The sequence below is a fragment of the Bombyx mori genome, chromosome 22 (assembly GCF_030269925.1).
Source record: "Bombyx mori chromosome 22, ASM3026992v2".
In the NCBI taxonomy this organism is placed as follows: Eukaryota; Metazoa; Arthropoda; class Insecta; order Lepidoptera; family Bombycidae; genus Bombyx; species Bombyx mori.
The window spans coordinates 17,374,816-17,385,442 of NC_085128.1; the positions used below are offsets into that span (position 1 = coordinate 17,374,816).

Consider the following 10,627-nt stretch of genomic DNA (forward strand, 5'->3'; position numbering starts at 1 on the left):
CCACAGGGGCGGCCTTCCGACAGCCCAGGAAGGCTGCGCGTGGGCTGGGTAGTGGCCCACGTGCAGCTGCAGGATGCCAGGCCGTGGCGTTGTCTTCGGTGCTTCGGCACCGGCCACGGCCTCGCCAAGTGCCCCTCGACCGTGGACCGCAGCGGCTTGTGTTTCCGCTGCGGCCAACCGGGGCACAAGGCAGCCTCCTGTACCACAGCCGCGCCGCACTGCGTCTTGTGCGACGCGGCCAAAAGGAAGGCCGACCACCGGGCCGGGGGCCCGGCGTGTAAATCCGCCCCCTCCTCTACAAAAACGAGGAGGGGCGGAAAGAAAAAGAAGCCGGCTGCAAAAAGGGCAGCCGGTGAGTCAGCTCCCGCCGCGGCACCAGAGCAGCCGCAGGGCGGGACAGACGAGGGAGCGATGGACGTAGCCCCGTAATGGGTTGCGTCCATCGCTTCCTCCAATGTAATTTGAACCACTCCGCCAGGGCACAGGATCTCCTCGTCCACACCATGGCGGAGTGGTCAATCGATGTTGCTGTCGCTGCGGAGCCGTATTTCGTCCCCACCGACCAGGACTGCTGGATGGGGGACGTCGACGGCTCCGTGGCCATTGTGTTGAGACAGTCCGCGGCGTTACCCCCCTTGGATATGGTGGCCAGGGGACCCGGGTACGTCGCGGCTAGGATCGACGGGACCGTCGTGATCGGGGCGTACTTTTCTCCGAACAGGAGCCTCGCCGAATTCGAACGGTTTCTGGGCGGGCTCGAGGCGCTTTTACACCGCCTCGGGTCCCGCCCTGTCATCGTCGCGGGGGACTTCAATGCCAAGTGCACGGCTTGGGGTTCCCCCCGCACGGATGCGCGAGGCGAGGCCCTTTCGGAGTGGGCGATCGCGATCGGCCTCTGTCTCCTAAACAGAGGCACGGTCGCGACTTGCGTGCGGTGGAACGGGCAATCTCACGTGGACGTTACGTTCGCGTCCCCGTCCGCCGTGCGCCGCACCCGCGGCTGGCGCGTACTCGAGGGGGCGGAGACGCTCTCGGACCACAGGTACGTCCGATTCGAGCTCTCCGCCTCCTCCTTGTCGTCGTCGTCAGCCGCGGGCGCCCGCGGTGAGGAAGAGCTCCCGCAAGGTGCGCCCCGTTCGTTCCCCAGGTGGGCCTTGAAACGAATGAACAAGGAGTTGCTGATGGAGGCGGCCGCTGTTGCTGCGTGGGCGCCAAAACCCGCGCGGCTCGCGGACGTGGATGCGGAGGTCGACTGGTTCCGGGGCACCATGGCAAACATTTGTGATGCCGCCATGCCCCGGGTCGGCCCCCGAGCACCACGTGGGGGTGCATTCTGGTGGTCGCCCGAGATCGCAAGACTCCGAGAGGAGTGCGTGAGGGCGCGCCGCCGGAGCGCACGCCACCGCCGCCGCCGTAGTCGCGACGCAACGTTCGCGGAGACGGCGGCCCGGCTGCACGCTGACTGTCGTCAAAAGCAGACGGCGTTGCAGCTGGCCATCGGCGAGGCCAAGAAGCAGAGCATGAAGACTCTCCTGGAGTCGCTCGACGAAGATCCCTGGGGGCGCCCATACAAGATGGTTCGCAGGAAACTGCAGCCGTGGGCGCTCCCGGTGACCGAGCGGCTCCAGCCTCGGCAGCTGCGGGAAATAGTTTCCGCGCTTTTCCCGCCAGCAGCGGGGGGAGACTTTGAGCCCCCCCAGATGGACGCCACGTGGGGCACACCTCCGCGTCGCCCCAGCGTTCCCGCTGCCGAGGAGCCCCCTCCCCCTATCACGGGGGCGGAGATCCATGCGGCCGTGTCCAAAATGAGAGCGAAGGACACGGCCCCCGGCCCTGACGGCGTTCACGGCCGGGTCTGGAGCTTGGCCTTCGAGGCCCTAGGGGACCGGCTCGGGGGGCTTTTCGAAGCGTGCCTCGAGTCGGGACGGTTCCCGTCGAAATGGAAGACGGGCAGACTGGTCCTTCTGCGGAAGGACGGGCGCCCCGCGGACTCACCCGCGGGCTATCGCCCCATCGTGTTGCTGGACGAAGCGGGCAAGATGCTCGAGAGGATCGTCGCGGCCCGCATCGTCCGGCACCTGACCGAGACGGGTCCCGATCTTTCGGCGGAGCAATACGGCTTCAGAGAGGGCCGCTCGACTATCGACGCAATTCTGCGCGTGCGGGCCCTCTCCGACGAAGCCGTATCCCGGGGCGGGGTGGCGATGGCGCTATCCTTAGATGTAAGGAACGCCTTCAACACCCTGCCCTGGTCGGTGATTGCGGGGGCGCTGGAGTATCACGGCGTCCCCGCATACCTCCGCCGACTGATTGGCTCCTACCTCGAGGGCAGGTCGATCCAGTGCATCGGACACGGTGGGACGATGTACCGCTTCCCCGTCGAGCGCGGTGTTCCGCAGGGGTCTGTCCTGGGCCCCCTGCTGTGGAACATCGGCTACGACTGGGTCCTGCGGGGCGTCATTCGGGGTCCCCTCCCCGGGCTGAGCGTAATATGTTACGCCGACGACACGTTGGTCGTGGCTCCGGGGAGGGACTACCGGGAGTCTGCCCGTCTGGCGTGCGCAGGCGTGGCACACGTCGTCACTAGGATCCGACGGTTGGGGCTCGAGGTGGCGCTCGATAAAACCCAGGCCCTGCTTTTTCACGGGCCGGGACGAGCGCCGCCTGTGGGTGCCCACCTCGTGATCGGAGGCGTCCGCGTCGGGGTTGGGGTGACCGGTCTTCGGTACCTCTGCCTCGAACTGGATAGTCGGTGGAACTTCCGCGCTCACTTTGAGAAGTTGGGCCCTCGACTGATGGCGACGGCCGGCTCTCTGAGCCGGCTGCTTCCAAACGTCGGGGGTCCCGATCAGGTGGCGCGCCGCCTCTACATGGGGGTGGTGCGGTCGATGGCACTATACGGGGCTCCCGTATGGTGCCGCGCCCTGACCCGCAAGAACGTCGCGGCTCTGCGACGTCCGCAGCGTGCGATCGCGGTCAGGGCGATCCGAGGATACCGCACCGTCTCCTTCGAGGCGGCGTGCTTGCTCGCCGGGGCGCCACCCTGGGACCTGGAGGCGGAGGCGCTCGCTGCCGATTACAGGTGGCGTAGCGACCTCCGCTCTAGGGGGGAAGGGCGCCCCGGCGAAGGTGTAGTTCGAGCGCGGAGGCTCCACTCTCGGCGGTCCGTGCTGGAGGCGTGGTCTCGCCGCTTGGCGGACCCGTCGGCCGGCCTCCGAACCGTCGAGGCGGTCCGCCCGGTTCTCGCGGACTGGGTGGGCCGCGACCGCGGATGCCTCACCTTCCGGCTAACGCAGATGCTTACCGGCCATGGTTGTTTCGGCCGGTACTTGCACAAGATAGCCGGAAGGGAACCGACGGCGCAGTGCCACCACTGCGCGGACCGCGACGAGGAAGACACAGCGGAACACACGCTGGCGCGTTGCTCTGGATTCGACGAGCAACGCGCCGCCCTCGTCGCGGTCATTGGAGAGGACCTCTCGCTGCCGCGCGTCGTGGCTACGATGCTCGGCAGCGACGCGTCCTGGAAGGCGATGCTCGACTTCTGCGAGTCCACCATATCGCAGAAGGAGGCGGCGGAGCGAGAGAGGGAGAGCTCTTCCCTTTCCGCACCGATCCGTCGCCGTCGAGCCGGGGGCCGGAGGCGGGAATACGCCCGTACGTCCCGGCCCCTGTAGGTGGCGGCCTCCCCCCGGTGAAGGTCAAGGGGCGACCTGAGGGGGTGAGGCCGCGCGGCGCGCTACCAGCACTCTAGCGCGCTGCCGTGGAGTGAATAGAGCGACCGGTCGACGGTGTATCGCGTCCCGACCCGGCAGGCTGGTTCTGGTCCAGCGGGGTATTCCGGGACACCAGCGGCACCGTCTGGGCGGCCCGACGGGCTGCCGTACCGAGACGGCCGACGTTTCAGAGCCTTCGATTCGCCTCGAAGGCTCCGTCGGCTGGGCGTCCTTGGGGTGAGCCGCGCCGTCTGGTTGTAGTGTTGACCGCGGTAGCCCCCCTACCTCATCCGGGTTCTGACCTCGGAGGGGATCGGACGTCGGGTGTAAGAGTGCAGAGGAGTCGTTTAGTGGGTGGGCTCTAAAATCCTTGGGCCCGCGGTCTGCTCACAACACCATGCAGATCGTTGAGTCTCACATACCCCGCGCGCCCCTTTTGCGCGGGGACCTCGTAGGAGGTTCGGCCCTCTACCCGAAAAAAAAAAAAAGGCCACACTTATTTATTACTAGGAAATGATGATGTTCACGACGTTCAGGGCGAGAGAGGGGACGGGGGAAGGCAGCGGGAGGAAGATGCGCCCGCGGCCTAAGATTTGTGTTCGTCGACCAGCCGTGACACGCGTCAACACATTTTGTAAAATAATGTATTTTGAAAGTAGTTAAATAAAACTATCAATAATTCTGTCATACGTGGTTTCTTCTTCACCATCGTCATGAACAGAAATTGGTGACCCCCGACGTGATCGTAAATTGAAGACGAAACTTTCTGACCGGACGAATCGGACGTGATTTGTGACGTAAAGGCGAAAAGAAAAATAGCCCATTAATGTTGGTTGTTGGATTGCTCGTACCTGACGACTGCACAGCTGTTGGATTGTCATATCTACTGCTGCATTGAGCTCGTTCAAGGAAGTAGCCAATTTTCAATTATATTTTCATTAATTATGGGAATTTTGCCTCATTTTGTCGCAGAACGCTTGCTTGTGTAAATCAAATATACCCACATTGTTATTGTTTGTCGACGCAATATACGATCGTAATCAATAAGTAATTAATTTGATTTACTAATAATTTAATGTAATAATTTGCTATTTTAATGATGTATTTTTGCATAATTTTCGTAAGTTTTTCTTGATGCTTTGCTGATTGCTACTTGGGAATGAAATTGTATTTACCCGCACACACGCAAACATTTTTTGCTACGAATCTTCGCACTATGTGTCATTAACTGTTATTTTTTTTGTAAAATATTATTTCGTATGCTAATTGTTGGAAAAAGTTACGGCTTTTTATTCAATAGCTTTTTTGCACTATTTGTGATTTATGTATAAAATATATAGGTTCATGAAAAGTGATTGTATACACAGCTATTTCATTAGTTTTTTGCCGACTATTCCAGCTATCCGAGCCGCCAAGGAAGCCCCTGGATCCCAACCAAAGCAACTGCGCGTATATTAATCGAAGTGGAACAAAGAGAGCGTAAGACGGGATCAGTGACGGACTGGACTAAGCGACTTGGCCGCCGCTGTTGAACACTTACAGCGGCCTTTATGGTTTGGTTTCTTAATTTAACATTTATTAACTTCGTTTCTGGTGATTGTTTTTGATTTATTATTCGCCCATTTCGTTGCATTTTTAAATTATGGCGGAATTCAAATCATTAATTCAGGAACGTGGTACGATTAGAGGAAGAGTAACTGCCTTTCATAAGTATATGAAAATTATAGAAGCAATTGATTCTAAAGTAATGTCTAAGGTTCAGCTTAATGAGCTTCAATTTAAACTAGAAAGATTTCAAAACTTATTGAACGTTTTTGATGAAGTTCAACGAAAAATTGAATTATTGAGCGACGATACTCTAGAACAAGAAAGGCAATTACAAGAAAGGGAAACAATGGAAAATCATTTTTGTTCCTTAATCGTACAAGCGCAGAATATTATTGAGAGCTGTATAGATGCTCAAAAACCGAATGAAACTAATCGTAACGATGGTTCTTTAAATTCATTTGAATCCAAATCTAAATCTCTTAATATTAACTTGCCCACAATAAATTTGCCTAGTTTTGACGGCAATTATTTGAAGTGGTTGGAATTTCGAGATACTTTTCGTTCTATGGTAAACGAAAATGAGTCAATTCCGAAAATAAATAAATTTCATTATTTACGGTCCGTGTTGGAAGGTAGTGCCGCGGTAGTGATAAAATCAATTGAGTTTTCGTCGGAAAATTATGACGTAGCATGGGACCTACTTTGCCAACGATATGACAATACAAGACTTCTTGTTAACAATCATTTAAGGGCATTGTTTTCATTTCAACCTATTGCTAGGGAGTCCCATCAGTCACTGCGTTATATGATTGATTATTTCACAAAACACTTGCGAGCTCTAGGTACCCTAAAGGAACCTACTTCCTTCTGGGACACTTTGATCATTTTTATGATGACAACAAAACTAGATGGCGCCACAAGTCGCAAATGGGAGGAGCACAGGAATTGTTTGACTGAGCCGCCTTCTCTTGAATCTTTTTGTGAATTTTTACGTAATCGTGCTGATGTTTTGGAAACTGTACACATTTGCAAAACTGAACAACCAAAGACGGATAAACACGTTCAAAGTAAAGAACCAAAATATACCAAATCTTTTGTTGCTGCAAATTCATCGTCGAAATCGTGTGTTATTTGTTCTAAAAATCATTTTCTTTATGAGTGCGATAAATTTAAAATTATGAATGAAGATGCAAGGTTGAGCCTAGTTAATAAGCATAAATTGTGTTCTAACTGTTTTAAACCTGGTCATCGTCCCTCTCGTTGCTTCAGGAAAGGCTGCCAGATATGTAATGCGAAACACAACTCGTTATTACATAAACAATTGCAAGAGAATGGTACCGTGAACACAGACAACAACATACCTAGCCCGTCTTCTTCTTCTCAAGGCGGTAGTGCCAATGAACAGGTGTCGCTGTCTGCGATGATGCCTGGTCAAGTGTTGCTTTGTACCGCTCAGGTGAGAATAGTTGATCCGAACAGTAATATAACTTACCTCGTGAAAGCGCTTCTCGACAATGGAAGCCAGACGTCTTTCGTCACAGAAGAATTACAAAGAAAGATTAACTTACCTATTTCTCATAAAAATCCTATAAAAGTATTGGGAATTAATAACACAGTCTGTGCTGCATCACAAGTGTGTAACATAAAAATACAATCACGGGTCAATTCTTTTCACATGATGGTATCTTGTCTGGTCATACCACATATAACAAATAGATTACCTAACGTCGAAATAGACATGTCTACGTTGAACTTACCTGCAAACATTGAGTTGGCTGATCCAAGCTTTTTTAATCCCTCTGATATTCATATGTTGTTAGGGGCAGATGTATTCTGGGAGATCGTTTATGGTCATCAGATTAAGCTTGGGCGAAATAAGCCTACTCTCCAAGAATCACGATTAGGTTGGTTAATATCTGGGCCAACTGGTGTAGGTTCTGGTTCAGGAGTTCATAACAAAATTTGTAATTTCTCCCGAAATATAAATGAATCTCTTTCTAGGTTTTGGGAGATTGAGGAATTACCCCCTCTTAACAGGCAGAAGTTCTCAAAGGTTGACGAGGTATGTGAATCTCATTTTTTACAAAATACAAAGCGTACTGAGGAAGGTCGATTCTCAGTACTAATGCCTTTGAGTGAGTCGCCTGATAGAGCTTTGGGTGATTCTTTCAATACTGCTAAATGTAGATTTTTTAGTTTAGAGAAAAAACTCGACAAGTTTCCGATTTTGAAAGAAAAATATAAAGCTTTTATTCATGAGTATGAACGGTTGGGCCATTTATCACCAATCGAGAGTCCTCCTTTCGGGTATTATTTACCTCATCACCCTGTGACACGTGATCAAAGCGAAACTACACCTATGCGCGTCGTGTTTGATGGCTCATGTAAAACCACGAGCGGTAAGTCATTCAATGATATACAGCTAGTAGGGCCGGTAGTACAGGACGATTTGTTTTCGATCTTGTCACGTTTTCGTTACAATGCATTTGTTGTCACAGGGGACATAGAAAAAATGTACCGACAAATCGAGGTCGATGAGTCGCAGCGCCATCTGCAATTGATTCTCTGGAGGGATAAATCTACTCAGCCACTAAAAATATTTCAACTAAATACGGTAACTTACGGAACAGCCTCAGCTCCTTTTTTGAGTACGAGATGTCTCTTACAACTATCCAGAGATTGTTTAGAAAATCCCGATGTAGCGAACGTTATTGAACATGATTTCTACGTCGACGACTTAAATACTGGGTCAAGTTCCAAAGAGAAACTGCAAAGTACGATAAAAGGAGTAGTAGAGAAGTTGTCTGAAGCTTGTTTCCCGTTGCGTAAGTTTCGCACAAATGTTCCTGAAATCTTTGATGACATTTCAGTTACAAAACAAAGCCAAGACTTTTGTAAGGACTCTACAGTACTGGGACTGAATTGGTCACCTGAAACTGATACGTTGCGTTTTCTTACTAAGCTTGAATGTAATCTTCCAATTACTAAACGGAATATTCTTTCAGTGTCGTCAAAATTATTTGACCCGCTTGGTTTGCTGTCCGCTACGACAATTATTCCGAAAACTTTGCTGCAGAAATTGTGGCTGCTCAAAAATGGATGGGATGATCCTATACCAGATCAAATCAAAGCTGAGTGGCAGGAGTTCTTAGCTAATTTGAATCAGTTGTCCACTCTTGAGATCCCGAGGCACGTCATTTGCCAAGCTCCAGACAATGTAGAATTACACTGTTTTACTGATGCCTCGCAGATGGCCTACGGTGCATGTTTGTATCTTAAATCTACAGACAATGTAGGTAAGGTTACAGTTCACCTTTTTTGTGCCAAGGCTAAAGTGGCTCCACTGAAGCCGGAACTAACTATTCCTCGGCTAGAGTTGATGGGTGCTTTGTTAGGTGCTCGATTGCTGGCTAAGGTGGTACAGTCGTTAAGCTGTAAAGACATTAAAATATCGCGGTGTTTCCTATGGACGGATTCAACAATCGTCTTGGGATGGATTCATTCTGAACCAAAGACGTTGAAAACGTTTGTTTGTAACCGAATAGAGGAAATTCGTGAACTTACCTCTGAATATGAGTGGAGACATGTACCTACTCACAGCAATCCAGCAGACCTTGCCTCTCGAGGTGTAAAGCCGCAACAACTGAAAGAAAACAACCTGTGGTGGAACGGTGCTCCCTTTCTGATGCAGCCAGAGGGCGAATGGCCAGGTCATCACATAGTGCCTACCACACTTCCTGAAACGAAGGTTAGTTTGAGTTTGCAGTGTGATGAAAATATTGAGTTTGTCCTTTTTCGTACATGTTCAAAGCTTCACAAGATGCAAAGAATCATGGCCTTTGTAATGCGCTTTATACAAAACTGTAAATCCAAGAGTAATAAGATAAAGGGTAGTCTGACACTTAAAGAATTAATAAATTCATTTTTTACTTTGGCTAAGCTTTCTCAAAGGGATTCCTTCAAACAGGATATCCATTCACTGAAAACTTCGGGTTGTCTTAACCGCAAATCGAGAATCATATCACTGAATCCTTTTTTGGATACTGATGGGGTGCTACGTGTTGGAGGTCGTCTTCACAAGGCATTAGTTCCTTACAATCAAAAACATCCCATCATTATTGATTCTAAACATATTTTCACGAAATTACTTTTTAAACATGAACACGTTCGTCTTTTACATTGTGGGCCCCTGCAATTGTTGTCTTTGATTCGTGAAGATTTTTGGCCTATCGGTGGTCGTGTATTGGCGACTCAGACAACTAATAATTGCGTACAGTGTACCAAAATGAAAGGCAAAAATATACAGCCTATTATGTCTAACTTACCTGATCCTCGTGTCAATCCAGCTGCTCCGTTTGAGACTTGTGGCACCGATTTTGCAGGTCCCTTCCTTATATTGAATCGCAAAGGCCGTGGCGCAAGAACAAGCAAATGCTACTTGTGTCTCTTTGTTTGCTTTTGCACTAAAGCTCTGCACCTAGAGGTCGTGAGTGAACTAAGCACTAATGCATTCATCCTCTGCTTACGTCGGTTCATCTCTAGACGCGGTAAACCACGCACAATATATTGCGACAATGGCAAAAATTATGTTGGGGCGAATAATGAATTGAAAAGAATGCTTAAAGCCGCTAATGAGTCCGTTACTGATTTCGGTTTATGTGAGGGCATAGAGTTTAAATTCAATCCAGCCTACGCTCCCAACTTTGGTGGTATCTGGGAGGCTGGCGTTAAAGCCGCAAAGTTTCATCTAAAACGTGTAGCAGGAAATAACGGTTTGACCTTTGAGGAATTAACAACGTTGTTCTCTCAAATTGAGGCAATATTAAATTCCCGTCCCCTGACACCTATGTCAGCGGACCCCTCTGATATTACACCTTTAACACCTGGGCACTTCCTTATCGGGCGTCCATTATCGTCGTTACCGGCTCCAACTACGACCAGGATATCGATCAACCGATACCAGCAGTTAGAACGTATGAGACAAACGTTCTGGACACGGTGGTCACGTGAGTTCCTGTGTGAGCTTCAGCAGCGTGTAAAATGGCAGAAGAATGGCGAGCGGAACGTAAAAATTGGAGACATGGTAGTCGTCAAGGATGATCAACTTCCACCAATGAAATGGATCCTAGGACGAATTCACCACATGTATTATGGACCTGATGGAATCTGCAGAGTTGTGGATATCAAGACGTCAAAGGGCATCGTCAAAAGAGCGTTAACAAAAATTTGCGCTCTGCCCACAGGAGATGCCTATGAGCTCCTTGGAACCTCAGCTTCCAAGGGGGGGGAGGATGTTCACGACGTTCAGGGCGAGAGAGGGGACGGGGGAAGGCAGCGGGAGGAAGATGCGCCCGCGGCCTAAG

At 50.8% G+C, this 10,627-nt stretch overlaps 1 protein-coding gene across 2 annotated transcripts; it reads left to right on the forward strand.

Annotated features, from left to right (window-relative positions):
* Window positions 1-4,257: 4,257 nt before the first annotated feature.
* Window positions 4,258-10,626, forward strand: LOC119630210 (uncharacterized). 2 transcript variants are annotated; one of them, XM_038018770.2, is made up of 3 exons: window positions 4,258-6,720; window positions 7,266-7,326; window positions 7,763-10,626. In XM_038018770.2, exon 3 carries the CDS (start codon window positions 7,777-7,779, stop codon window positions 10,624-10,626), a length of 2,850 nt encoding a protein of 949 aa, XP_037874698.2. In that variant the 5' UTR covers window positions 4,258-6,720; window positions 7,266-7,326; window positions 7,763-7,776. The 2 variants fall into 2 exon arrangements, with proteins under 2 accessions (XP_037874698.2, XP_062531050.1); XM_062675066.1 differs by having other exon boundaries at window positions 4,258-5,269; window positions 6,534-10,626.
* The last annotated feature ends 1 nt before the right edge of the window (window position 10,627 follows it).

Coding starts and splice junctions, on each gene's coding strand:
- LOC119630210 (XM_062675066.1), top strand. CDS start 6,685: ATGATGCCTGGTCAAGTGTTGCTTTGTACCGCTCAGGTGAGAATAGTT.